This window comes from Notamacropus eugenii, chromosome 5 (assembly GCF_028372415.1).
Source record: "Notamacropus eugenii isolate mMacEug1 chromosome 5, mMacEug1.pri_v2, whole genome shotgun sequence".
Classification (NCBI taxonomy): Eukaryota; Metazoa; Chordata; class Mammalia; order Diprotodontia; family Macropodidae; genus Notamacropus; species Notamacropus eugenii.
The window spans coordinates 4,296,481-4,323,314 of NC_092876.1; the positions used below are offsets into that span (position 1 = coordinate 4,296,481).

Below are 26,834 nucleotides of genomic sequence, written 5' to 3' on the forward strand. Positions count from 1 at the left end.
ATTTCATACCAAAGTGTTCGGTTTTGGTTTTGTTTCCCATTCAACCATTTTATTACCCTGGTTGCATAATGTTGTCTGTGCAAAAGAAGCTTCTCATTTTTATTTTTATAATTGCAAGACTTTCTAGGTGTGTCTGAAGTAATCCTGTTTATCATTTCTTGTAGCACAATATTATTCCATTGCAATCGTATACCACACCTTGTAAAGACCTCTCTCAATTAATCGGTATCTCCTCAATTTCCAGTTCTTTGCCACCACAAAAAGCTGTTATGAATAGCCTAGTATAAATTGATCTTTTCCCTTTAAAAAAAAAAATCTTTGCTATACCAACTTAGTTGTGGTATTGTTAGGTAAAAGAGTATGCAGTTTTATAGCCCATGAAGTATACTTCCAAGTTGCTCTCCAGAATGGCTGGATCAGTTCACAACTCCACCACTGGTGTATTAGTATCCCACTTTTCCTACACCCCTCCAGTATTTATCATTTTCCTTTTTTGATTTATTAGCCAATTTAATAGGTATGAGGTAGTACCTCAGAGTTGTTTTAATTTGTATTTCTCCCGTTGGTACAGATTTAGAACATTTTTATGGTATTGTAAATAGCTTTGATTTCTTCACCTGGAATCTGCCTGTTCCTATCCTTTGACCATTTACCAGTTGGGTTATGACTTGTATTCTTATACATTTGGCTCAGTTCACTGTGTAGTTGAGATGAGACTTTTGTCAGAGATACTTGCTGTGAATTTTTTTCAGTTATCAGCTTTCTTTCTAATCTTGGTTGCATTGTTTTTGTTTCTGCAAAAAACCCTTTTTAATTTAATTTAACACAATCAAAATGATCCATTTTATATGTGGTAATGTGTTCTGTCTTTTCTCTGGTGCTAAATTCTTCACCTATCTGTAGATCTGACAGGTCAATATTGCATGATTCCTCAATCTGCGTATGGGATCACCTGTTACGTCTAAATCATGTCCCCGTTTTGACCTTATCCTAGCAGAGTATGTGAGGTTTTGGTCCATACCAAGTTTCTGCTACACGGTTTTCTAGGTTGCCTAACAGTTTTTGTGCCAAAAGGTTGGGAATTGATGTAGCACCGAATGCATACATTAATTTAGGAAGAATTGTCAGATTATTTTATTGGCTCAGCCTACCCTTGAGCAGTTCATAACTTTCCACTTGTTTAGATCTGCCTTCGTTTGTGTGAACATGTTTTGTGATTGAGTTCTTATAGTTCCTGGGTTTGTCTTGGAAAGTAGACTCCAGGAATTTGTCCACAGTTACTTTAAGTGGAATTTCTCCTTCTGTCTTTTGTTGGTAACATATAGAAATGTTGATGAATTCTATGGGTTTATTTTATATCTTGTAACTTTATTAAAGTTGTTAATTATTTTAAGTGGCTTTTAGATGATTCTGCAGGCGTAGGGTCATATCATCTGCAGAGAGTGAGAGACTTGTTTTCTCCTTGCTTATTCAAATTCTTCCATTTCTTTTTTTCCCTCTTATTGCTGTAGGGAGCATTTCTAGTACAAGAGTGTGTAGTAGTGGTGACACTGGGCAGCCTTGCTGCACCCTGATCTTACTGGGAAGGTCTCTGGCTTACCCCCAGCACAGACAATGCTTGGTGACAGTTTTAGATAGGTGTTACTTATTGTTTCATTAAAAGCTCCATTTTTTCCTGTGCTTTTAAGAGGAATGGACTTTGTATTTTATCAAAGGCTTTTTCTGCATCTGTTGAGATAATCACATGATTTCTTTTGGTTTTGTTATTGACGTGGTCAGTTAGGCTGATTATTTCCTAATACTGAACTAACCCTCCATTCCTGGCATAACTCTCACCTGGTCTTATCGTTGGGATACTTTTTGCTGTAATCTCCTTGCTGGTATTTTATTTAGTTTTTTTCTATCAGTATTCAAGGGAAATTTGTATTTTCCTTCTCTGATTTTCTTCTTCCTGGTTTAAGTCTCAGCAACATATTTATTGGATAAAAGGAATCTCTTTGCCAGTTTTTCCAAATAGTTCGTGTAATATTGGAATTGATTGTTTTTTAAATGTTTGGTAAAATTCTCTTGTGAATCCATCTAGTCTTACAGATTTTTTTTTTTTTACAGAGTCCATTGATAGCTTGTTCAATTTCATTTCTCTGAGATTGAGTTAGTTAAGTGTTGTATTTCCTCTTCTGCTAATCTGGACAATTTATATTTTTGTAAATATTCATCCACTTCAGTTAGATTATCAGATTTATTGGTGTATATTTGGTCAAATTAGGTCCTAATAATTGCTTTAATTTTCTCTTCATTCCTTTCATTTTTGATACTAGGTATTTGTTTTCTTTTCTTTTTTAATCATTGGTTCATCTATTTTATTGGCTTTTTTCCTAAAACCAGCTGCTGGTTTTATTAGCTCAGTGGGTTTCTTTTTAATTTTATTAAACTCTGTTTTGATTTTCACAATTTCCATTTTGGTGTTCAGTTGGGAGTTTTTAATTTATTCTTTTCCTTGTCTTTTTAGCAGCATGTCCAAATTATTGATCTGCTCTTTCTCTGTTTGATTGAGGTAACTGTTTGGATACACACATTTTCCCCCAAGTACTGCCTTCACTGTTATGTTGTCTTATTGTTGTCATTATCTTAATGAAATTATTGATTTCTGTGATGTATTCTTTATTCTTTTGGATTAGATGAATAAATTTACAATTAATTTTTAATCTATCTTTTCACTGCCCTTTATTGAATGTAATTTTTATGGTCTTATCATCTGAATAGGATGCATTTTATATTTCTGCTTCTCTGCATTTGATTCTGAGGTTTTCATGCTCTAATTTGTGGGCAGTTTTTTGTGTAAATGCCATGTACTGCTGAGAAAAACGGTTTATTCTGTTCTCCAAAGGCCTAGCCATCTGTGTTTTCTAAAATTTGCCTCCTTAACTTCTTTCTTGTTTGTTTTTTTAGTTAGATTTATCTAGTTCTGAGAGGGGAAAATTGAGGTCCCACTCTAGTATAGTTTATTGTCTGTTTCCTTCTATAACTCATTAACGTTGCTCTTTCAAACTTAGATGCTGTACCATTTGGTGTCTATGTTTCTGTTCCAGCCCTTACCTTTTACTCTGCTTATCTCTGCTTTAAATATTTCTGGAAAACAGCCTGTTGTAGGATTCTGGTTTTACTTCATTCTGCTCTCCACTTCCCTTTATGGGTAAGTGCACTAAATTCATTTTTATAGTGATGATCAATAACTGTGTGTTTCCCTTCCTCACATTCTCTCACCTTTCATGCTCTCTGTCTTCACCAGTGTTTTATTTCTGACCAATGCCTCCCTAACCTGCCCTTCCTTCTGTCAGTCCCTGCCTCCCATTCCTGTCCCTTTGTATTTCCACATAGGATGAGATGGATCTCTGTCCCCAGCTCAGCAGATACGTTGTTCCCTCTTGGAGCCAATTTGGATTAGAGTAAGGAACACACCCTCCCTTCCCACCTCCCCCACCTCCCCTTCACTGTCATTGCTCTTCTCTGCTTCTTTGATGTGAGATAGGTTTCCCTCTTCAGCCTCTCTTAATGGTAGAGTATTCCTTACTTCTTCTTGGAATGCACTTCTCTTTCTTGCACCTTAGTTTTGTTTTCTAGAGTGTCATGTCAGCGTGTGCTGTCAGTGACAGTCCTCCTATTCTTCCCAATGGTCATGAGCACCATGACGTCATCTCTCTGGTGAGCGCAGCTTCACACTGGATGTTGTGGTGTGGATGCACCATCAGGCCTTTTTATGGAAGGTCTTTCTTCTTTCATTCCTCTCAGATATCGCCTTCATACCTTTGTTGTTGTTGTTATTCATGTTCCATCACGTCCAGCTCTTTGTGGCCCGTGTGGGATTCTCTTGGCCAAGATTGGGGTGGTTTTCTTTTTCTCCAGCTCATTTTACATAGGAGGAAACTGAGGCAGAGTCAAGTGACTTATCCAGGATCACTCAGCCAGTAAGGGTCTGAGGCCATATATGAACTCAAATTTTCCTGACTTGAGACATCATATTCTATTCACTCTGCCGCCTCGCTGCCCCCTTAATTTTATTAGTATTGTATGAAAAGTGAAAATATCAATGTCTCCATTTGGATTTGAATCTGTTGTGGTCTCTGAACTAATTTCCATTCTTATTTTATTATAGAGAAAAAAGATACATTGATAATTTCTGCATTTTTTTACATTTGTTTACAGTACCTTTTGGCCCTAGACCATGGTTAATTTTTGGAAAAGTTAAATGGAGTGCAAAAAAACCAATTCTCTTCAGTTCTGATTTTCTTTCTAAATATATTTGTCTCTCTCTTTTTTCTTTTTATCATTGAGCATCCACTTTTTGTCCCACTTTACTAAGCTCACATTTGCAGGATAGGTCTCCCTGGGCTGCATACTGAGCATCACTGCTCTTTCTTCCATTCTCTCCTCATTTGTAGTGGCTTTGGAATAGTCTTGCATATTTCAGTGTCCTTTGCATGGTATTTGAAAGTCTTTCTCCTGCTGGCTTTCAGAAGTCACTTAGCCTCAGGGACCTGGCAGTCTAACAGAGGAAGACAACACACAAAAAAATCATGAAAACAGGTTGGAGAGAGGAGAAGGTACCCCATTTAAAGGGCACGGTGGAGCAGTCAGAGAAGTCCCAAAGATGTTGAGCCAGATGAGAAACGAGATGTCTGAAATGAGCTTTCTCCTCCCACGGAGGTTTGGAGTTCATAACCCTATCCCATGGTGGGGAGTGATGGATGTGGGAGACCTGCAAAGGAAAGGGATTTGGAATAGCTTTTTGGGGTATAAGTTAGGGAATCAGAGATCAGTTATCAGTAAGAGGATTGCCTTCCTGCAGTGAAAGCCCACATGATGACTACTGTGCAATGAAGGACAGTGACTCAGGAGACCCCAGTTGCGGGAAAAAAGGGAATTCTAAATTTTTGTTAATCACAAAAAGTGTAAAATATCAATAAATACCTTAATTGTTCCAAAATAAAATAGAGTAAAGAAAGTGAAAGGTGATCTATGGGTTAAAAATGGAGTGTGAGTAAGGTGTTTTTAAGAAGGAATCACAATGATAAAACAGACCGTTTTATACATGAACGGAGAATTATTGCCAAATGTCAAAATCTCCAATAAAGTGACCAATACCCTAGTGAAAATGGAAGACCGTGGCATTCTGTGCTCATTGGCCATGCAGACGTCCTGCATGTGGAAGGCTGGAAATACAGATGACTCTTGCCATGTATCAAGGTGTTTTTGGGTGTTGCCAGCCTCTCCTGTATATGGTCAGTCAGTAGGCTTCGTAACTCACTCTCTTGACTTGTTCTCCCAATTTCCAGAGTCGTAGAGGTGTGTTTAGGTCCTAAATTTCTCTTGAGGAATCTCAATGACTTTCTCATGAATTAGCTGAAATACAGCCTAAATTTATTAGATTTTGCTTTTTTATTGTACGAAGGAACCCTCCACAATTACTCTTATTGCCATGTAACTGGATAACAGAAGGCAGACTGATTCTCTGGTGCTTGTGCTAATTTTGGCCTGACACTAATAACAAAACAATAGAGGCTCTCCAAGAAGTCCAGGACATCAGGGGTACTCAGGGAATCAGACTCTGAAGGAAAGCGGTCCAGCCGTATTAGATCTCAGACTGTATTAGAAAGTGGTCATTAGAGAAAGGATTTGGTACTGGCTGTGCCGTAGAGTGATGAGTCAATGGGATACATCAGTTACAGTTACCTTATAGTATGTAACCCTAGTAAACTGGTGTGTGATAAACCCAAATATCCAAGCTTTTGGAACAAAAAACTCATTATTTTACCAAAAAATGCTGGGAAAGACAGAATGGCAGAAGCTACATAGAGATCAACATCTCTCACTGTATACCAACATAAAGGGGGACACCACGAGTGTTCTAGGAGAGCGTGAGATCATTTCTCTGTCAGCTTTCTGGGTAAAGGAAGGACATCTGACCAAACAAGAGACAGAGGACGTTATAAAATGCAAAGTCAGCCCTTTTATTCCTGTAAAATTAAAACACATACAAAACCAATGCAACCAAAATTATAAGGAATGCTGAAAAGTAGGGGAAATTTTTTTTCTGAAAAGTATCCCTCATAAAGGCCTAATTTCTTAAATATGTAGAGAACTCAGTCTAATTTTAAAAAAAAAGAAGTCATTCCACAATTGATAAATGGCCAAAGGATATGAATAGGAAATTTTTAGACAAAGAAGTCAAAACTATCTGTGGTCATAGAAAAATGTTCTGAATCACCATCAATTAGAGAAATGCTGATCTACACAATTCTGAGGTACTACCTCCCACCTCTCAGATTGGTGTTATGGTAAGAAAAGAAAATAATGAATCTTGGAAGGGAGGTGGGAAAACTGTGATACCCATGCACTGTTGGTGGAGTTATGAACTCATCCTGGAGAAGAATTTGAAACTATGCCCAAAGAGTTATGAAACTCTACATACCCTTTGATCCAGCAGTATCACTGCTAGGTGTGTATTTCAAAGACATAAAAAATGGGGGGGGGGGGGGGATAGGGAAGCATATATTTGTACAAAAATATTTATAGGAGTTCTTTTTGTGGTGTCTGAGCAGAGGAAACCAAAGGAATGCCCTTTAACTTGGGAATGATTGTAATGAAATACTATTGTGGTATAAGAAATGACAGGCAGGGTGATTTCAGAAAAACCTGGAGAGACTTCCATGAATGAGGCAAGATGAAGTGAAGACCCCGCAGAATGTTGTACCCGGCAGCAGCAGGACTGTTCATCGAAGAACTGGGAATGATTCGGTATTTTCAAGAAGAAAGAGATCCCAGAAATGTCGAAGGACAAATGAGACCTGCTGCCCCCCCCCCCCCCCCCCCCCCCCCAGAGGAAGAGCCGATGGGAGCGGAGGAGAGACTGAAGCATGGCGTCTTTCACTTTATCTCAGGCTTTTTGTTTTTAAAGTCTTCCTCTACCAAATGACTAACATGGAAATGTTTCACATGATTGCGTACAGATAACATGCATCTGATTGTTCACTGTCTAAGTGAAGGGGGAGGAAAAGAAGGAATGAGGGATAGAATTTGGAACTGAAAACAAACCAAGAAACCAAATGTGTATTTTTTCTTTTTTTAACGGTTAATTTATTTAATTTCAGTTTTCAAATTCACTTCCATAAATTTTAAATTGTCAACCGCTCCCTCCCCAGCCTCTCAAAGATAGCATGCAATCAAAAATAGGCTCTGTATATACATTCCTCTTAAACGTATTTTCATATTAGTCATGTTGTATAGAATTAGAACGAATTGGAGTATCCGTGAGAAAAGCATAAAACAGCATGAAGAAAGAAAGTAACCTGCTTTGGTCTGCGTTCAGAATCCATATTTCTTTGTCTGTGGATGTCATTTGCCATCATGAGTCTTTTGGAATTGTTTTAGGTCCTTGCGTTGCTGAGAAGAGCCAGTTCTCTCACAGTCGGTCATCAGACACCGTGGCTGTTACTCTCTGCAGTGTTCTCCTGGTTCTGCTCAGCTCACTCAGCGTCATTTCCTAGAAGTCCTCCTGCTCATCATTTCTTGTAGCACAACAGTATTCCCTTACATTCATGCACCACAGCTTGTTCAGCCATGCCCTACTTGATGGGCACCCCCTCATTTCCAGTTCTTAGCCACCACAAGAAGAGCTGCTATAAATATTTTTCTACATGTGGGTCCTTTTCCCGTTTTGACGATCTCTTTGGGATAAAATATTTTTTAAAATCTTAACATGTAATTGGGAAGAAAATAAAGTGTTTTTTTCAAATGTTAAAAAAAAATCGAAATTTTCCACTATTCAGCACAGTGCCATCTATTGGTTACAGCAAATGGAGAAATTTTAAACCTGTGAATAAGTTCACATTTCTTAACAGTACATGTTCCATCATGTACACACAGCTGATGAGGTTTTGAAAAGAAATACCTTTAAATCAGTAGGCATATAATTACTTTGATTCATTTTTTAGTTTGATCGTATGATTAAGTTCCCTTCTTTGGGAAAAGTTATCCCTAACAGCTAAGCCAGACTAATACACACACACACACACACACACACACATGCACGCACACACATACACATACACACACACACATATATATATTCTCTTATATCTAAGTTTCCTATAGATTCAGTGAATACACCGACCGATAAGATGTTTATTATTTAGTAGCAGATTATTTGGAGTAAGACACATATCTTTGTAGGCCTAAAATAATTATTGGATTATACAGCTGTTTTCAAAGACTAAGTTCCCCTTTGTGGCTGCTGGAGAAAGGGTGTTGATGGAAGGCTAAGTTCCTCTTTCCAGTTTTAGTGGATTAACTCCTTTTCATTTTTGCTTCAACTGGATATTAAGTCTAAGTTGACTAGTATAGTCTAAGGTCATGTTTCCCTTTCTGGCAGCTGGAGGATGGGGTGTGACTGCTTACTGCAAACCACAAGCTCCTCTTTTCTAGTCTTTCTTCAGACATTAGCCTCCTTTAAAGTAATTCTTTTGGTTGCAAAATTCATCAGCTGCAGAGCAAGGACTTCTAGGGTAATCTCACTTTGAAAGACAGGTTGATAGACACAGGATGAATCTGGGTTAAGAAAACCCAGGAGGAGTAAGTTGTCAGATTACCTGCCTTGTACAGTGGAATTATATTCCAGACATGTTTCCTAAGATTGATGTATTTTTTTCTTCCTCTTCTGTTATAAAAATAAACTATAAATCACTCCTTTGTCACAAATTACTGAGAAATGACCTACGTATAAAGATTGATACTATAAACAAATTAGTGGAGTAAGGAATAGTGTGTTTATCAGATTTATGGAGAAGGGAAGAATTTTTAACTAAAGAGATAGAGAACATTATGAAGTGCAAAAAGATAATTTTGATTACATTAAACTGACAAGTTTTTGCACAACCAAACCCAGTGCAACCAAGATTTGGAGGGAAGCAGAAAACAGGGAAAGATTTTTTGCAACTAGTATCTGTGATAAAAACCTCATTTCTAGAATATATAGAGAACTGAGTCAAATGTACAAGAATACAAGTCATTCCCTAATTGATAAATGGTCAAAGGATATGAACAGGCAGTTTTCAGAGGAAGAAATTAAAGCTATCTATAGTCATATAAAAAAATGCTCTAAATCACTATTGATTAGAGAGATGCAAATCAAAACAACTCTGAGATACCACATCACACCTATCAGATTGGCAAATATGACAAAACAGGAAGATGATAAATGTTGGAGAAGATGTGGGAGAGTTGGAACACTAATTCATTGTTGGTGGAGCTGTGAGCTGATCCCGCCATTCTGGAGAGCAATTTGGAACTATGCCCAAAGGGTTACAAAAATGTACATACCCTTTGACCCAGCAATATTGCTTCTAGGACTGTATCCCCAAGAGATCATAAAAATGGGCAAGGGTCCCACATGTACAAAATATTTATAGCAGCTCTCTATGATGTCCAAAAACTGGAAATCATGGGGATGCCCATCAACTGGGGAATGGCTGAATAAATTATGGTATATGAATGTAATGGAATACTATTGTGCTATAAGAAAGGATGAACAGGAAGACTTCAGAGAGGCCTGGAAAGACTTATATGATCTGATGCTGAGTGAAAGAAGCAGAACCAGGAGAACTTTGTGCACAGCAGTGACCACAGTGCACAAGAGTTTTCCTGGTAGACTTGCAACTTCTTTGCAATGCAGGGACTTAAAAAAATCCACAATGGTCTTTTAAGGCAAAATGCCTTCCACATCCAGAGAAAGAACTATGGAATTCAATCCCAGAGTGTAGCAGATCATTTTCTTTTGTATTGTATTTTGGTTTGTTTTGTGATTTCTACCATTCATTTTAATTTTTCTACACAACATGACTATAGTGAACATGTATTTAATAGGAATGTATGTGTAGAACCTATATAAAATTGTGTGCTGTCTTGGAGAGGGAGGGGGGAAGGAGGGGAAAAAGAAAATCTAAGTTATATGGTAGTGATTGTAGAACACTGAAAATAAATAAAATTTAAAAAAATAAAAAATTTTTAAAAATTACTGAGAAATTAGTTGACCTGATTTAAAGGTAACCTGTCAACTATTACAAGTTAATCATTATTTACTAGCAAATTTTGTTCCTCAGATTATTTTCTGTGGCAGATAACTAATTCTAACAGTTGACACCTTATTTGATAGAGACAGCTCACTGCTTGGGGGACTCTGAAGGAAAGTGGAAAGAAAAGATTTTTTTTTTTGCACACTACACTGAAGGTCTACAGAAAACTATTGTCCCAACCTCACTGTTGTATGCCTGCGATAGCTGGACAGTATACTAGCACTGTAGGAAACTGAATCCCTTCCACTTTGATTAACTTAGAAAGATTCTGAAGCTCGCCTGGCAGGTTAAGGTACTGGACCCTGAGGTCCTTCCTCAAGTTAGATGGCCAAGCATTCACATTCAAGCTTCCAATGCACTGCCCATGTTGTTCAAATGCCAAAACTGTATTTGCTTAAAGACTATTGTATGGAGAAAGCATGCAAGTAAGGCTCTCACATGGTGGTTAAAAGTGATGAAAAGACATTTCCCAAGTATCTCTGAAGAATTCTGTAATCGTTTGTGAGACATGGGAGACGCTGGCAGAGGACCATCCTGCATGGTGTGTCGGCATCAAAGAACATGCTGTGCTATGCGGGCCAAGCAGAATTGCAGTAACTCAAAAGAATGGAGAGATGGACAGATTTAGAGCCACCTCCACCCCAAATGTTCACATGGACTATTTGTGCCTGACTTGTGGTTGAGTCCTTTGGGCCCCATAGTCAGACACACCTTGACCCTGACAAGGGGATGTCACTTGGTCCTCTCTGAGCACAAAGAACCACAAAAATGACCAACTCTTGTAACTAAATCTTATAATAAATATGTGCTATTGATGAGTAGAAGCAGTCCTAAAGCAAAGGCATAAGATGTTTGAGCCATGACACGAACCCAGACGAGTCTGAAGCCCTCAAAGTAACAGCAGAGAATTCTCCTTTACTTGACTGGAAAGTCTCATACCCCTCAATTCAGTCTAGATTTAATTAGTACGTCTTATATATTCTTTTCATGGTTGATGTAGAGAAGACTTTGTTTTAAGTTCTCAGGAAATAAAGTACATCTTTTCTTTTTCTTTCCTCTTCTGTAATCACACAGAAATTCCTGCCCTTTCCCAGAATACCCTATACTTGTGAACTTCTCACAAACTTGTCACAGAATCTGATGAGGGAATTTCACATCATCTTCTCTCTTTCTCCTCCCCAGATCCTCCTGCCTCCCAGTTTGGATACATACTTTCACACACATTCCATAGTAAGACCTTTCTCAGCTTTATTCCATCTGGTCACATCAACTGCTTTTCTCAGTATTCCATTGGGCTCTTAGTGACTTTGGTTTCAAGTGTTGACTCTGACACTCATCAAGGGTATGACCTTTGGATAAATCCCCTTTCTCTGCTTCAGTTTCCTCCTCTCACTTGATGAGGGTTAGACTGCAGGAATTCTGGAGTCTCTTCTGCTCTAAGTCTTGTGACTTTTGATGGTTTAGGAGTTGGTGACATTCCAGGATGTGGCTGTGGACTTCACCCCAGAGGAGTGGGGCCTCTTGGACCATCCTCAGAAGGAGTTGTACAAAGAGGTCATGCTGGAGAATGCTGGGAACTTGCTCTCCCTGGGTAAGGACACTTCCCCTGGCCTCTCTGAGTCTTCTGTAAGAGGGAATATGTCCATTGCTGAGTATGCTCGCTTTGGAGCATTTATCACTTACTAGAAAGGGAAAAGCATTGGTCTCCTGTGTCCCAGAAACAGTGTCCTCCTGCTGCCTGGGTTTCCTTTGAAAGATCAGTACACTGTGTGAAGAGAACGGGGAGGTTTCCTGGCTGCTCCTGTCTCCTGCCAATTGTAGGGAGCTTGAGGTCCAAGATCACATCAGTGTTAAAGCATCTCAGGTGTGGAAGTCATCCCCCATCAGGTAATCCAGCCTCTCCCTGGACATGAATTGTGTCTGCCCAATGTCTGCACGCTGCTCAGGAGGCTTGGCCCTGCACCCCTTTCCTCTTTGGGAGGGGCCAAGTGAGCAGCCTCAGTTTGTAGCTCCCAGCTCCCAGCTGTGCCTGGTAGGGCATGTTTGTCCTTCCTCTTCCCTTCCATTGCCCCCAATTCCAGCCCAGATGGTGGGAAAGGAAGGAAGGGAATCGGCATTGCTGTTCTGCTGCTGTTCCCCAGCTGTTGTGCTCAGTGCTTTCTTCACCATATGATGTCATTAGGTGATATAATTATCCTCATTTGACATTTGAGAAACCTGAAGCAAACAGAGGTTAAGTGACTTGTTTAGCAGCACAAAGCTGCTAACGGTTGGAGGCTGGATTTAAACCCTGGCCTTCTGACTCCAGGCCCAGGGCTGTCTCCACTGCACTACCAGCTACCTCTAATTTCTAGATAGTGCAGACTATGCAGTGAGCCCCCCCTCCTATGAAGAAGGGGCACCAAGACCAAATTTCCTGACTCCACATTGGCTCCATGATCTTCTCCCCACCTTTCCTCAAAGCTCCCAAAAATCAGTGCTTTGGAAACCTTGCTTGAGGACTTCTGGGAACCACCCTGTGACCTTGCTTGCAGGCCCCTCACTGGCAGGAAAAACAAACTGGCCCAGAATCAGAATTTGACTGACTGAGGTTCATTGAGTACCCCAGCAGGAGAATGTCACCAGCAGAGGCAAAGACTCCCTGAACGAACAGGAGCAAGGTTTTTGTAGGTTTCAGGGAGTGAGGAGCGGGGTAGGGGCCAGGGACAAAGCTGACTCATCAAGGTCCCTTTTACTGATGCCCAAGGCTGATCTGGCACATCCTATTCTGGGTTACTTGCTTTACAAACATTAATGGGGGAATAAGCCAGATCTGTGTGAACATGATGGAGCGATTCTCTAGCTTTGCATGGACACTTTTTTCCCTAAACAGAACTAAATTACAAGTTTTTCTCCATCCTTATCCCTGATTCCCCATGCCCAGGGCTGCCAGTTCCCAGAGAAGATCTGATCTTTTATTTGGAGGAAAAGGAAGCACCCTGGCTGCTGGAGCAAGAAGGACTGAGGAGTTATTATCCAGGTGAGTGAGGGGAAAGCAGGTATGAGAGCTGTGATTAGAAGAGGATTCTGGAGTTGGGAGTGAAGCAAGTGATAGATCTAGGGGCAGGAAGACCTGACTTGAAATTCTTTTTGAGACACTTTTTACCAATGGCATCCTGTTCAAGTCATTGAACCAGTGAACCTCAGTTTCCCCATCTGTAAAATGAGTGTCATCAATACCATGGCCTTCAAGCTCTCTTCCAGCAATAAATCTAACAACCTACAAAAAGTCATTTTTTGGTATTTGTGGGCATGGAACTCCCCTGAAAGTGGAAAAGAGGTGAGTGTTCCAATATGAACTCTTTCTAAGGCCTTTTTCAAGTCAGTGAGCATTTACTAAGTGCCTGCTATGTGCCAGATCCTCTGCTAAGCACCAGGAGTATAAGAGATACGAGAAACATCCCCTGCTCTGCCGGAAGTCACAGACACCATACCAACAACAGTGTAGAAACCTGTCATGGACAGGAAAATTGGAGCTCATTGAGAGAGAGAAGGCCCTAAAGTGAAGGAGGGCTCCAGCTAGGGCTTCATGGTATGCATGGCGATGGTGAGGACAGCCCACAGAGTGAGGCAATGGAGTGTCCTGTTCACAGAACAGAGGACAGCACTGGACCACTGAAATATAGTATATTTGGTGGGAAATTAAGGTGAAAGTAAGCTAGAAGAGTAGGCGAAGGGTAGATGATGAAGGGGTAGGTTCTTAACAGATCTGGAGAGGATTTTGTATTTGATCCTTTTGCTAGGGAGCCACAGGAGGTTGGTGAGTACATGGTGACATGGCCAGTACAGAACTTTAGGAAAATGAACTTTGATATATGGATGGAGGAGTAACTGGAGCCAGGGTAGACTTGAGGCAGCTAAAGCAAGCAGCAGGTTCTTGCAGTACCTCTGGTGTGAGGCGATTGGGGCCTGAACCAAGACAGTGCCAGTATTGTTAGAGAAGAGGGTGTATGGGAGAGATGTTACCAAGGTGGAATCCCAGGAGTTTGCAGCAAATTAAATATGGGGATCAGAAGTGTGAATGTGTGAGAGTCAGTGGGTTCATGACACCTCATTTGTGAGCCTGTACTAGTAGGAGGATGCCTTGAAGAGAATTAGGAAAGTTGGAAGAGGAGTCAGAGCCAAGGTGGCAGAGTGAAAGCAGCAACTCACTTGAGCTCTCCCACTAACTCCTTCAGGTACCTCTAAGGAGTGGGTCTGAACAAATTATAGAGTGGCAGAGTCCATTGGAAGACTGAGTATGGCAAATTTCCTGCCCAGGAGAGCCAGGAAGGTTGATGGGAAGGACAGAACGCACAGGCTGCACCAGCGCTGACTCACTTATAGTGGAACAGGAACAGCCCCAGTAGGGCTAAATCACAGGTAGTTGTGGGGATTCCCAATCCTCCCAGCACAGTCCTGTAGTTCCAGTAGAACTGAGTAAGAGAGAAGCAGCAGTCGCTCCTGGGCCTATCAGCCCTCAGACTAAATGTTTAACAGTTACCTACTTGAACTTATGGGAACCGAGATGGGGGAATAAACTTTAAGTGCTCTCGCCCTCCCTTTGTTGACCTTGAAAAACCCAGAGAACATTGCCCCAGGAAAAATCCCTGAATAGTGGAGCCAGCAGAAGGGACACAGAAGTCTTTCAGCTTGGGAGCCTAGGAAAATCGACGGGAAGGTTCCTTCTTGCTGTGGCTGAAAGGGACCAGTGCAGGACTGGAAGTGACTCAACAAGCCCCACCTCAGAGGACCAGCAAGAGATCATGAGCGCTAGCAGTGTGGAGCAGGGAAGTGCCAGATGTTCCTTAGCTCAGCCAGGGGAATTGTGCAGACACCAGCACAGACAGGGGTTCACCAGCTACTGAGCCTGCCTGTACTCTAGTGCAGCCGTAGGGAAGGAAGAGACCTTCCATGACCAGATCACCTCTCCCCAATACCTCACACCAGGAGCTTAAGTGTAAATCTGGGGAAACTCAGAAAGACTTCACCTGGCCTTGGCCTTGGCACACACCAGCCAGCTCAGCACCAGGTAAGCTGCAACACTGTGTAGATTCTAGCTAAAAAAACCAGAGGCCACAACACAGAAAACCAGCAACCAGACCCCAAGCTCCCAGCACAAGAAATATGGGACCAAGCTCCCTGTGCCCCAGAAGCAGAGATCCACTTTAAAAGCAAGGAAAAAGGCAATCACCATGAGGAAGAAGCAACTTAGAAAAGCAAAGACCCTAGGATCTTACAAACAAGGACAGGATACAAAGGGATTGTCATGAGAGAAGAGGAAAGGAGGAGGCAGAAAAGGGTAAATTACATCACAGCAAGAGGCACAAAAACATATTGTAGTAGAGGGAAAGAAGGGAGGGAGATGAGCATTGTTTGAGCTTTACTGTCATTGAATTTGGTTCAAGGAGGAAATAACGTACTCAGTTAATTACAGAAATCTAACTTACCCTATATCCAGTAGGAGGGGAAAGGGGAAAAAAAGGAGGGAAGAAGTAGCAAGGATAAAGGGGAGTAAAAGGGAGTGGGGCTGAAAGAAGGGAGGGAAGACTGAAGGAGACAATGGTCAAAAGCAAACCTTTTGAGAAAGGGAAGGGAGGAGGGAGAAATACAAGCATGGGCGGGGAAGGGAAGGGATAGGATGGAGAGAAAGTCACAGATAGTAATCGTAACTGTGAATGGGAATGGGATGAACTCTCCCATAAAATGGAAGTGGATAGCAGAATGGATTAAAAACCATAATCCTACAGTATGTTGTTTACAGGAAACATATTTGAAACAGAGGGATACACACTAAAGGCAAAAGGTAAAGGCAAAAGGCTGGAATAGAATATATTATGCTTCAGCTGAAGTAAAAAAAAAAAGTAGGGATAGCAATCCTAATCTCAGACAAAGCAAAAGCAAAAATAGATCTAATCGAAAGAGATACAGAAGGAAACTATAGCTTGCTAAAAGGCACCATAAACAAGGAAATAACATCATTACTAAACATATTACACCAAGTGATAGCATCCAGATTCTTAGAAGAGAAGTTAAGGAAGCTACAGGAGAAAGTGGACAGTAAAACTATACTAGTGGGGGACCTCAGCTTCCCCGTCTCTGAACTTGATAAATCTAACTTCAAAATAAACAAGAAAGAAGTTAAGGAGGTAAGTAGAATTCTGTGAAAGGAAGATATGATAGACCTCTGGAAAAAACTGAATGAGAATAGAAAGGAATATGCCTTTTTCTCAGTGGTATATGGCACATACACAAAAATTGACTGTGTACTAGGGCATTAAAACCTCATAATCCAGTGCAGAAAGTCAGAAAAAGAAATAGTCAATGCAACTTTTTCAGATCATGATGCAATAAAAATTAAATGTAATAAAGGGGCGTGGAAAGATAGACTAAAAATTGGAAACTAAATAATGTAATCTTAAAGAATGAGTGGTTCAAACAAGAAATCATAGAAACAATAACTTCATTCAAGAGAATGACGATAACGAGACAACATATCAAAACTTAAGGGATGCAGTGAAAGCAGTGCTTAGGGGAGGTTTTATATCTCTGAGTGCTTACATGAATAAAATAGAGAAAGAGGAGATCAGTGAATTGGGCATGCAACTGAAAAAGCTAGAAAAAGAACAAGTAAATACCAAATTAGAAATACTGAAAACCAAAGGAGAGATTAATAAAATTGAAATTAAGAAAACTATTACTAAACTAAAACTCCTAAATAAAACTTAGAGCTGGTTTTATCAAAAAGCCAATAAAATTGATAAACCTTTGGTCAATTTGATTAAAGAAAAAGAAAGAAGAAAACCAAATTACCAATTACAAGAGTGAAAAGGGTGAACTCCCCTCCAATGAGGAGGAAATTGAAACAGTAGTTAGAAATTACTTTGCCCAACTGTATGCCCATAAATTTGACAATCTTAGTGAAATGGATGAATGTTTACAAAAATATAAATTGCCCAGATTAAGAAAAGATGAAGTAAAATACTTAACCCCATCTCAGAAAAAGAAATTGAAGAAGTCATCAGTGAACTCCCTAGGAAAAAATATCCAGGGCCAGATGGATTTACAAGTGAATTCTATTAAACATTTAAAGAAGAGTTCATTCCTGTACTATATAGACTATTTGAGAAACATGACAAATTCTTTTTATGATACAAATATGATTCTGATACCTAAACAAGGAAGAGTCAAAACAGAGAAAGAAAATTATAGACCAGTTTCTCTAATGAATATAAATACAAAAATTTTAAATAAAATATTAGCAAAAAGATTGTAGCAACGTATCAAGAGAATAATACACTTTGATCAGGTAGGATTTACACCAGGAATGCAGGGCTGGTTCAATATTAGGAAAACTATCAGCATAATTCATCATACCAGCAACAAAACTAACGACAACCATATGATTAGCCCAGTAGATGCAGAAAAAGCTTTTGATAAAATATAACACCCATTCTTATTGAAAACACTAGAGAACATAGGAATAATTGAAGCTTTCCTTAGAAGAATAAGTAGTATCTGCCTAAAACTATCAGCTAGCATTATATGTAATGAGGATAAGCTAGATGCATTTCCATTAAGATTGGGGGGTGAAACAAGGATGTCCATTATCACCACTGTTATTCAGTATGGTATTAGAAATGCTAGCTGTAGCAATAAGAGAAGAAAAAGAAACTGAAGGAATTAGAATAGGCAAAGAAGAAACTAAGTTATCACTCTTTGCAGATGATATCATGATATACTTAGAGAATCCCAGAGAATCAAGTAAAAAACTACTTGAAATAATAAACAACTTTGGCAAAGTTGCAGGTTACAAAATGAACCCAGGTTAAATCATCTGCATTTCTACATATTACTAACAAAGTCCAGCAGCAAGAGATAGAAAGAGAAATCCATTTAAAGCTAGGGTAGACACTATAAAATATCTGGGAGTCTACCTGCCAAAACAAACCCAGGGGACTATATCAACACAATTACAGAACAATTTGTGCACAAATAAAATCAGATCTAAGTAGGTGAAAAAATATCAGTTGCTCACGGGTAGGCTGAGCTATTATGTTATGTTACTAGAAATGTTACCTTTAGCAACAAGAGAAGATAAAGAAATTGAAGGAATTAGAATAGGAAAAGAAACATGATATGATGATATGCATAGAGAATCAAGTAAAAATAAGTACTTGAAATAATAAATAACTTTGGCAAAGTTGCAGGATACAAAATAAACCCACATAAATCATCTGCATTCCTATGTATTACTAACAAAATAATTCCTGTATATTATTAACAACAGCAAGAAATAGAAAGAGAAATCTCATTTAAAGTTACTGTAAACACTATAAAATATTTGGGAGTCTACCTGCCAAAACAAACCCAGGGACTATATGAATACAATTACAAAATGCTTTTTGAACAAATAAAGTCAGATCTGAATAATTGGAAAAAGTACCAGTTGCTTGTGGGTAGGCCAAGTTAATATAATAAAAATGATAATTATACCTAAATTAATTTATTTATTCAGTGCCATACCAATCAAAGTACCAAAAAATTATTTTATAGAGCTAGAAAAAATAATATCAAAATTCCTCTGGAAGAACAAAAGTTCCAGAATATGAAGGGAATTAGCAAAAAGAAATGGTAGGGAAGGTGGCCTAGCCATACCAGATCTTAAATTATATTATAAAGTGGCAATCATCAAAACCACTTGTTACTGGCTGAGAAATAGAAGGATAGATCAGTAGAATAGGTTAGGTACACAAGACACAGTAGACAGTAATTGTAGCATCTATTGTTTGATAAACCCAAAGACCCCAGCTTCTGGGATAAGAACTCACTGTTTGACAAAAACTGCTGGTAAAACTGGAAAATAGTATTGCTGAAACATGGCAGAGACCAACGCTTGATACCATATAGCAGAATAATGTTGAAATGGGTACACAATCTAGGTATAAAGGCTAATATTATACATAGATTAGGAGAGCAAGGAATAGTTCATTTATCAGATTTATGGAGAATGGAGGAATTTATGACCAAACAAGAAATAGAGAACATTATGAAATGCAAAATGGATAATTTTGATTACATTAAATTGAAAAGTTTTTGCATAAATAAAGCCAATGCAATCAAGATTAAGAGGGAAGCAGAAAACTGGGAAAGAATTTTTATAACTAGTATCTGTGATAAAGTTCTCATTTCTAAAATATATAGAGAGAACTGAGTCAAATTTACAAGAGTACAAGTCATTCCCCAGTTGATGAGGAAGAAATTCAAGCCATCTATAGTCATATGAAAAAATGCTCTAAATCACTATTGATTAGAGAGATGCAAATCAAAACAGCTCTGAGGTATCACATCACACCTATAGGATTGGCTAACATGACAAAACAAGAAAATGATAAATGTTGGAGAAGATATGAGAGAGTTGGAACACTAATTCCTTGTTGGTGGAGCTGTGAGCTGACCCAGCCAATCTGGAGAGCAATTTGGAACTGTGCCCAAAGGGCTATAAAATTATTGCTTCCAGCATTGTACTCCAAAGAGAACATAAGAATGAGAAGGGGGCCCACATGTACAAAAATATTTATAGGAGTTATTGTGGGGTGGCCAAGATTTGAAATCTTAGTTTGGGGAAATTGGAGATAGAAACTCCCAGGTTTCCCATAGCATGTGATACTTGAGGAGCTAGAAAGAAGTCTTTGTGATCTCCACGGTGGGTCTGGTAAGGTCCCAGCAGGATCTGACCCAGAGAAAGGTCACTCAATGCAGGGGTATGGTGCAAGAGCCAGAAACAGATTTGGGGCTCAGAACCTGCATTTGCCAACTAAGAGAACAGAATACAGGAACTGAGGTAAAGGCTGGGGCCTGGTGTCAGCCATAGGCCCTATAAGTCAGCCAGTCCTCATGGATTAAGCACTTCTAGTTATTTAGGTACTTAACTAAGCTTTTGGAAGGAAAAAGCCAGTCCCTGCTTTCAAGGAGCTCCCAGTCTGGCGTAGAAACAAGGAGATGGTTTGAGAAGAAGCAACAGATTGGGAATCTCACTTTTAAGTGCTCCAGCGAAGAGAGGGTGTTTGAGAATGGAAAGAAATCTAGTGCAATGGGATGTATGAGAACTCAAGGAATGAGGCTAACAGTGGTTTAAGAAGGAGAGGAGAATTATGGAGAAGAGTCGAAGTCAAAATAAGAATGTTAAAAATCCAGGCTCACCTTGGAGATACTGGGAATTCGGTTCCAGAGCACTCAAGTAAAGCAGAAATAGCAAAAAAGCCAGTCACATGAATTGTTTTATTTCCCTGTGCATACAGACATTATGTTTACACTATGCTATTGTCTGTTACATTTGCAATACTGTTGTGTCTAAAATATCAATGTACATCCCTTAATGCAAAAATATTACTACAAAAATCTAACCTACCTCTGAGCCTTCACAGAGTCATAATCTTGTTCTTGGTGGAAGCTCTTGCCCAGTGTTGATGGCTGCTGAGTGATCAGCATGGAGGTTACTCAAGGTTGAGGGTGATGGTGGCAATTTATTAAAATAAGGTGATGGTGAAGTCTGCCATGCTGATTGATGCTTCTTTTCATGTGAACCCTTAGAGCTTATCGTGGGATTGTTAATTGGCTTATTTTCAATATCATGTGTCGGGAAAGAGAAGAAGGGAATAAGTCAACAGCGATAATAAAATGTTTTCTTAATAACAAAACAAAAGAAAGTTCAGTGGAGAAAAGCCATCTAGTATTGTGGACAGAGCCTGCCCACTTGCAGGGCTGGAGTTGTAGTCTCAGCTGCTGAGATGTTGGGCAGGTCACTCAGCCACTCTGAGCTCATGGCTTGACTTGTGAATGTAATGAGAATGTGGGTCCGGCCATTGTCATGGATGTTTGTAAGGATCCAATGTGATTGTGTGTGAAGATCTTTGTAAATCAAGTTATCCTGCAGATGTGAGCTAATGGCATTTTCAAATGATTGATTCTGTCCATTTAATTTTGAAGACTTTTCTCTTAGCCTGGATAAGTAGGATATAAATCATTTAGTTTACTTTATGCCAAAAGAGGGAAGGGATTATAATTCTATAAGTGTGTACGTGTGTCTCTGTATATATGTTTTATTGTTTGTTTCTTGCAGAAGGAGAGATTAGACCTGAAATGCAAGAGACTACTGGAAAGCCAATCACTTTTGTGAAAGAAATACACAAGGGAAGCTTCATGAGTGATGGTCCCTGTGACATCAGTGGGAAACAAATCTGTGATGTATTTCTCAGAATCCACAAAGGAGAGAAACCTTATGATTATCATTGTGAAAAGGACTTGAATCAACAGTCATTCCTTATTAACCATCAAAAAATTCAGACAGAGGAAAAACCACCTGAGAGTCCTGAATGGGGTAAAACTTTTAGAGAACACTCATCCTTCCTTATGCATCAGACACTCCATAGTGGAGAGAAACCTTATGAATGTAATCAATGTGGAAAGACTTTCACATGCAGCTCCAGTCTTGCTGTACATCAGAGAATCCATACCGGAGAAAAACCTTATAAATGTTATCAATGTGGAAAGGCTTTTAGAAGTAGCTCTCATCTTATTGTACATCAAAGAATTCACACTGGAGAGAAACCTTATGAATGTAATCAATGTGGAAAGGCTTTCTCATGCAGTTCCAGTCTTGCTGTACATCAGAGAATACACACTGGAGAGAAACCTTATGAATGTAGTCAGTGTGGAAAGACTTTTAGAAGAAGTTCTCATCTTGCCGTACATCAGAGAATCCACACTGGAGAGAAACCTTATGAATGTAATCAATGTGGAAAGACTTTCAGCTACAACTACAGCCTTACGTATCATCAGAGAGTCCACACTGGAGAGAAATTTTATAAAGATGATCAGTGGGAAAAGACTTTTATACAGAGCTCTAGCCTTGGTACACATCAGAGAATCCACACTGGAGAGAAACCTTATGAATGTAATCAATGTGGAAAGGCATTTAAACAGAGGTCACTTTTTAATTATGATCAGAGAAGCCACACTGGAGAGAAACCTTATAAATGTAATCAATGTGGAAAGGCGTTTAAACAGAAGTCACTTTTTAATTATGATCAGAGAAGCCACACTGGAGAGAAACCTTATGAATGTAATCAGTGTGAGAAAACTTTCACATGCATCTCTGGTCTTGCTGTACATCAGAGAATCCACACTGGAGAGAAGCCTTATGAATGTAATCAATGTGGAAAGACTTTTAGAAGAAGCTCTCATCTTGTTGTACATCAGAGAAGCCACACTGGAGAGAAACCTTATGAATGTAATCAGTGTGGAAAGGCTTTCACTTGCAGCTCCAGTCTTGCTGTACATCAGAGAATTCACACTGGAGAGAAACCTTATGAATGTAATCAATGTGGAAAGACTTTTGGAAGAAGCTCTCATCTTCTTGTACATCAGAGGAGCCACACCAGAGAGAAACCTTATGAATGTAATCAATGTGGAAAGGCTTTCAGCTCCAACTACAGCCTTATTTATCATCAGAGAATCCACACTGGAGAGAAACCTTATGAATGTGCTCATTGTGGAAAGACTTTCACACAGAGCTCCAGTCTTGCTACACATCAGAGAATCCACACTGGAGAGAAACCTTATAAATGTAATCAATGTGGAAAGGCTTTTATACAGAGATCCCATTTTACTTATCATCAGAGAAGCCACACTGGAGAGAAACCTTATAAATGTAATCAATGTGGAAAGGCATTTAAACAGAGGTCCCATTTTACTTATCATCAGAGAAAACACACTGGTGAGAAACCTTAGGAATGTAATCAATACAGAAAGGCTTTCACCTCCAATTACAACCTTACTTATCATCAGAGCATCCATACTGGAAAGAAATCTTATGAATGTAATCACTATGGAAAGCCTTTCATACAGAAGGCCAATTTTGCTGTACATTAGAAAATTCACACGGGAGAGAAACGTTATAAATGTAATCAATATGGAAAGGCTTTCACACACAACTCCACTCTTTTTTTTTTTTGATTGTGTAGCCCTTTATTAGCAACTAAAATAGAAGATATTGTTGTACAACATGGGTAGTAGTTGGTTATACTGGCGATTTATTATATTCTAATGCAGATAATTTATAAATGCAATTTTCATTATTAAAAAGCTTCTACCCTTTTTTGTTTGTTTATAATTTGCAAAACTATTCTGAAAGCTGAATATGTGTGTACAGGTCTGCAAATTTAGAATATGGTAAATGCTTTACAGGTTGTATTTGAAGAGCCATCTGCCACCGTGACTTTACATCCATCGTCACTTTTAAATAATATTTTGAGGCCAGCCTTCCTTCCATTGTCCTAAACAAGAAAGCATCTTATAATGAGTTGCAATTAAAGAATGACTACAGTTACTAAAAAGAAGAGAAGAAAGTTCTATTACTTTTGAGATTTCTATGTCCCTAAAGACCAGGAACTGTTTCTTTGTAAGGGCTAGGCTGGGACCTCATTTAGAGAATGAGTATGTGCAGGTGGTATACCTGAGTATTCAGAGCTTCAGTGGACTGTAAGTGCTCCAGCCGCATAACTCATTGAACTGTCTTGCCAGTTTCTACACTGGCTTGACTGGGCATAATTCAAAAATGAAAAGCTCATATTCATTCTATTCTTCTGGAGCTCTGGGATAGCATTTAGTAACATCCCAACGGGACATCTTCCCCATATTGTGTTATAGTATTTCTTCAAGTAATTGCTAAAAGATACGGGGTCTAGTTGTTCTATAATACTCATACCCACAGTGGCAGAAGTCAGAAGAAACCACAAAGAAATTACTAGGATCTGCTAGATATTTGCTAAAGAGTTTTCTGAATTCCTGTTCTTTTGACTCAGAGCTCCCACCAATATAGGAATAATGGTAAACTCATCCTTATGACTTTCCATGGCTTTAGCAGTATAAGGCAAATCCATTTCAATGCTGTGTTCATCTTCATCTGTCTGCAGAGATGCGCTCCAACATTCCTGTCTTCCATAGCTCTCTGTAAGTCTTTTGATCAATATGAAGGTCCATACAGAGGTATTCTATATATACCCGTACTGGAAAGTGCACCTTGAGATAGGGGCACATGATGGAAAGGCCCAAGAATGAATATTCTCTGGGTAATAGATGGATCCACTTGTTTGTAAGCATGAGCAGCACAAGACTCACAATAAGTACATCCTGCATGGCGGGCAATAATGACTCTATGAGGTCTTTTTGTGTACTGTACTTGTGAAAGCCAATCTTCTAATTGTGCATTCATTTGAGGACCTGAAGCTGTGGACCAGCTCCCAGCATGGCTGGCTTCCCAGCAGATCACTCGGTTGCACATCTTGAAATCTGTGCCACCCATGGTGCAAGAGGATGAATGAAGAGGTGGCATTGGTTGCAGAAATGGCTTGAGGGGGGGACGAGGCACCACAGGGAGAGAACTAGTCAACCCAGGAGGAGGAGGAAGAAGAGGAGGAGATGGCAGCAGCGGCCCTGTCCTTCATCACCATACATGCTGATGGCAACCAGAAGAAGGGGTCCTTGACAGCCCCAGCACTGGCCCCCTGAGTTGCCACTTCTCCTTGGGGCAGGGCCCACCACCTAGCCACCCCAATACCATTCGACCCCACCCCCACCCCCATATCTCTCAGACTCAGAACTCCAGTCTTACTGCACATGAGAGAATCCACACTGGAGAGAAATCTTATGAATGTGTTCAGTGTGGAAAGAATTTGCAAGAGTACAGCAGATTTGTTGGCCATCAACAGATCCGCGCTGCAGAGAAACCTTATCAATGTCAGCAATGTGGAAAGGCTTTTAGAAGAAGCTCTTGTCTTGCTAAACTTTAGATCATCCCACAAGACAAAACTTATGAAACTCATGTATGTGATAAATATGGAAAGACTTTCACACAGAAGGCAACTCTTACTGTATATGAAAGAATCCAGACTGGAGAGAAACCTTTTGAATGTCATAAATGTGGAAAGGCTTTCACCCTTTGTTCCATTCTGGAAGATCATCAGAGAATCCCCACTGAGGACAAACCTTTTGAAGGTGATAAATGGGGAAAGACATTCACATAGTCCTCCAGTCTGCTGAACATCATAAAAGCCATAATGAAGAAAGAGCTTTTGAATGTAATCAGTCTGGATAGGCGTTCAAGTATCGTTCTGTTCTTACTCTTCAGAGAAGCCATACTGGAGAGAAACCTTGTGAGTGCCTAGAATCTGGTAAAGCTTTTATTGTACTCTCTTCCTTTACTAAGCACCAGAGAATCCATCAATAGAGGGTAATTCTCATTCATGTAATCAACATGGAAAATCATTCAGGCTAACATCATTCCTTATTTCTCATCTATCTTCTATCACAGAAAATAGAAATCATTCTTGTAATGAATGTGGAAAGCCATACAAATAGAGTTCTGAGCTTGTTAGACATCAGAAAATTCATCTTGGGCACAAGCCCAGTAAGAACTCAATGTGGGAAGGCCTTCAGCCAGAGAGCTTCTCTTCCTTTTCATCAAGGATTCTTTGTGCAGAGAAGAGTTAGGAATGTGTTCAATGAGGTCCTGCCTTTCCCTGGAAGATGGAGGTCCCTAGACATTATGCCTGGCTTCCTGGTGGGAGTCATCCTTCTCTTGTTCTGACACTTCCTGGGTGATCTATCCCTTGAGGCTGTCTGTGGCACACAATGGAGCATATCAAGGGACCTCAATGATACTTGGTCCTCCCCATCCCCAAAGTGAATCTCCACAAAGACCCAGAAGTGTTCATCCAGCTTCTACTGAGCTTCCTGAACTTCTTGAAGCAGCGCCCACCCTCCACCCCCAGGGACAGCCTCTTTGCTGGGAGGTCTTTAGTTTTGGTTTGGTTTGGTGCTTTTTTTTTTTTAAATTAAGCTGAAATTGGTTTCTCTATAAAATTTGTGCTTGATTTTCCTCTCTGGAGACCAAGCAAATATGTTCATGTATGAGTCCTCCTTTATATGATTGCCCTAAACTTTCTGATAATTAACTGGACAGTTTCATACTTTTAGTGTCATCCTCTCATTCTGGTTCTTGCTTCCCTCATCTCTTCATTTTGTTTTCTAAACCAAGTTTGGTGGGGAGCTCTGTCTAATTCCATATTAGTCTCTTAAGACAGTAATTTTATAGTGTTGAAATTACTTTCCTTTGTGTCTTCAGGATTACCTACTTAAATATCACTTGTTATTCTTGGGCTAACTTTTACTGTAGAATATGAGGCCCTGGAGCCTACCTGTCCTTCCTCTGAGCCCTTTGTAACTTACTCCTTCCAAAATCTATGGTGCCAATCCCCCATCTTTAGATATCTCATTGTCTATGCCTCATTCTAGAAGGGGTGGTCACTTCCCTCCAGGGTCCCATCATTTCCAAGCCAATGCCAAATTCCTTCATTTTGGTGAAAAGCTGATGGAGAATAGATTTTCCCCCATGGGTTCCTGTACCTTTTGAAAGATTAATTTATCTTGAAGAGCAGTCGATGTGTTTTTGGCTCCTGTACTATTGAGAGAAATAGGAGAGACAAGGGAGAGGGAGAAATGAGAGGAGAAGGAAAGGAGAAAGAGACCTAATGGAGTTTTTCCAGCATTACTGTCTGTTCCAGGCTTTGTTCCTTTTTCCTGCAGGACTAGCAGGTGCTTTCTCCCTGCATGGTTTTAGTGGATCTG

General features: G+C 39.6%; 1 protein-coding gene and 1 pseudogene across 2 annotated transcripts in view; one reads left to right on the forward strand and one right to left on the reverse strand.

Annotated features, from left to right (window-relative positions):
• Positions 1-23,303, forward strand: part of LOC140508150 (uncharacterized) — a 28,565-nt gene extending 5,262 nt beyond the window's left edge. For both annotated transcript variants that reach the window (XM_072615917.1, XM_072615918.1), the window contains 3 exons: positions 11,592-11,718; positions 13,051-13,146; positions 21,268-23,303. In XM_072615917.1, coding sequence (XP_072472018.1) covers positions 11,592-11,718; positions 13,051-13,146; positions 21,268-22,937 — 1,893 coding nt within the window. In that variant the 3' untranslated portion in view covers positions 22,938-23,303. The remainder of the gene's footprint in view (positions 1-11,591; positions 11,719-13,050; positions 13,147-21,267) is intronic.
• A 286-nt stretch (positions 23,304-23,589) lies between these two features.
• On the reverse strand, positions 23,590-24,757 carry LOC140508177 (protein MEMO1-like; annotated as a pseudogene).
• Positions 24,758-26,834: the final 2,077 nt, after the last annotated feature.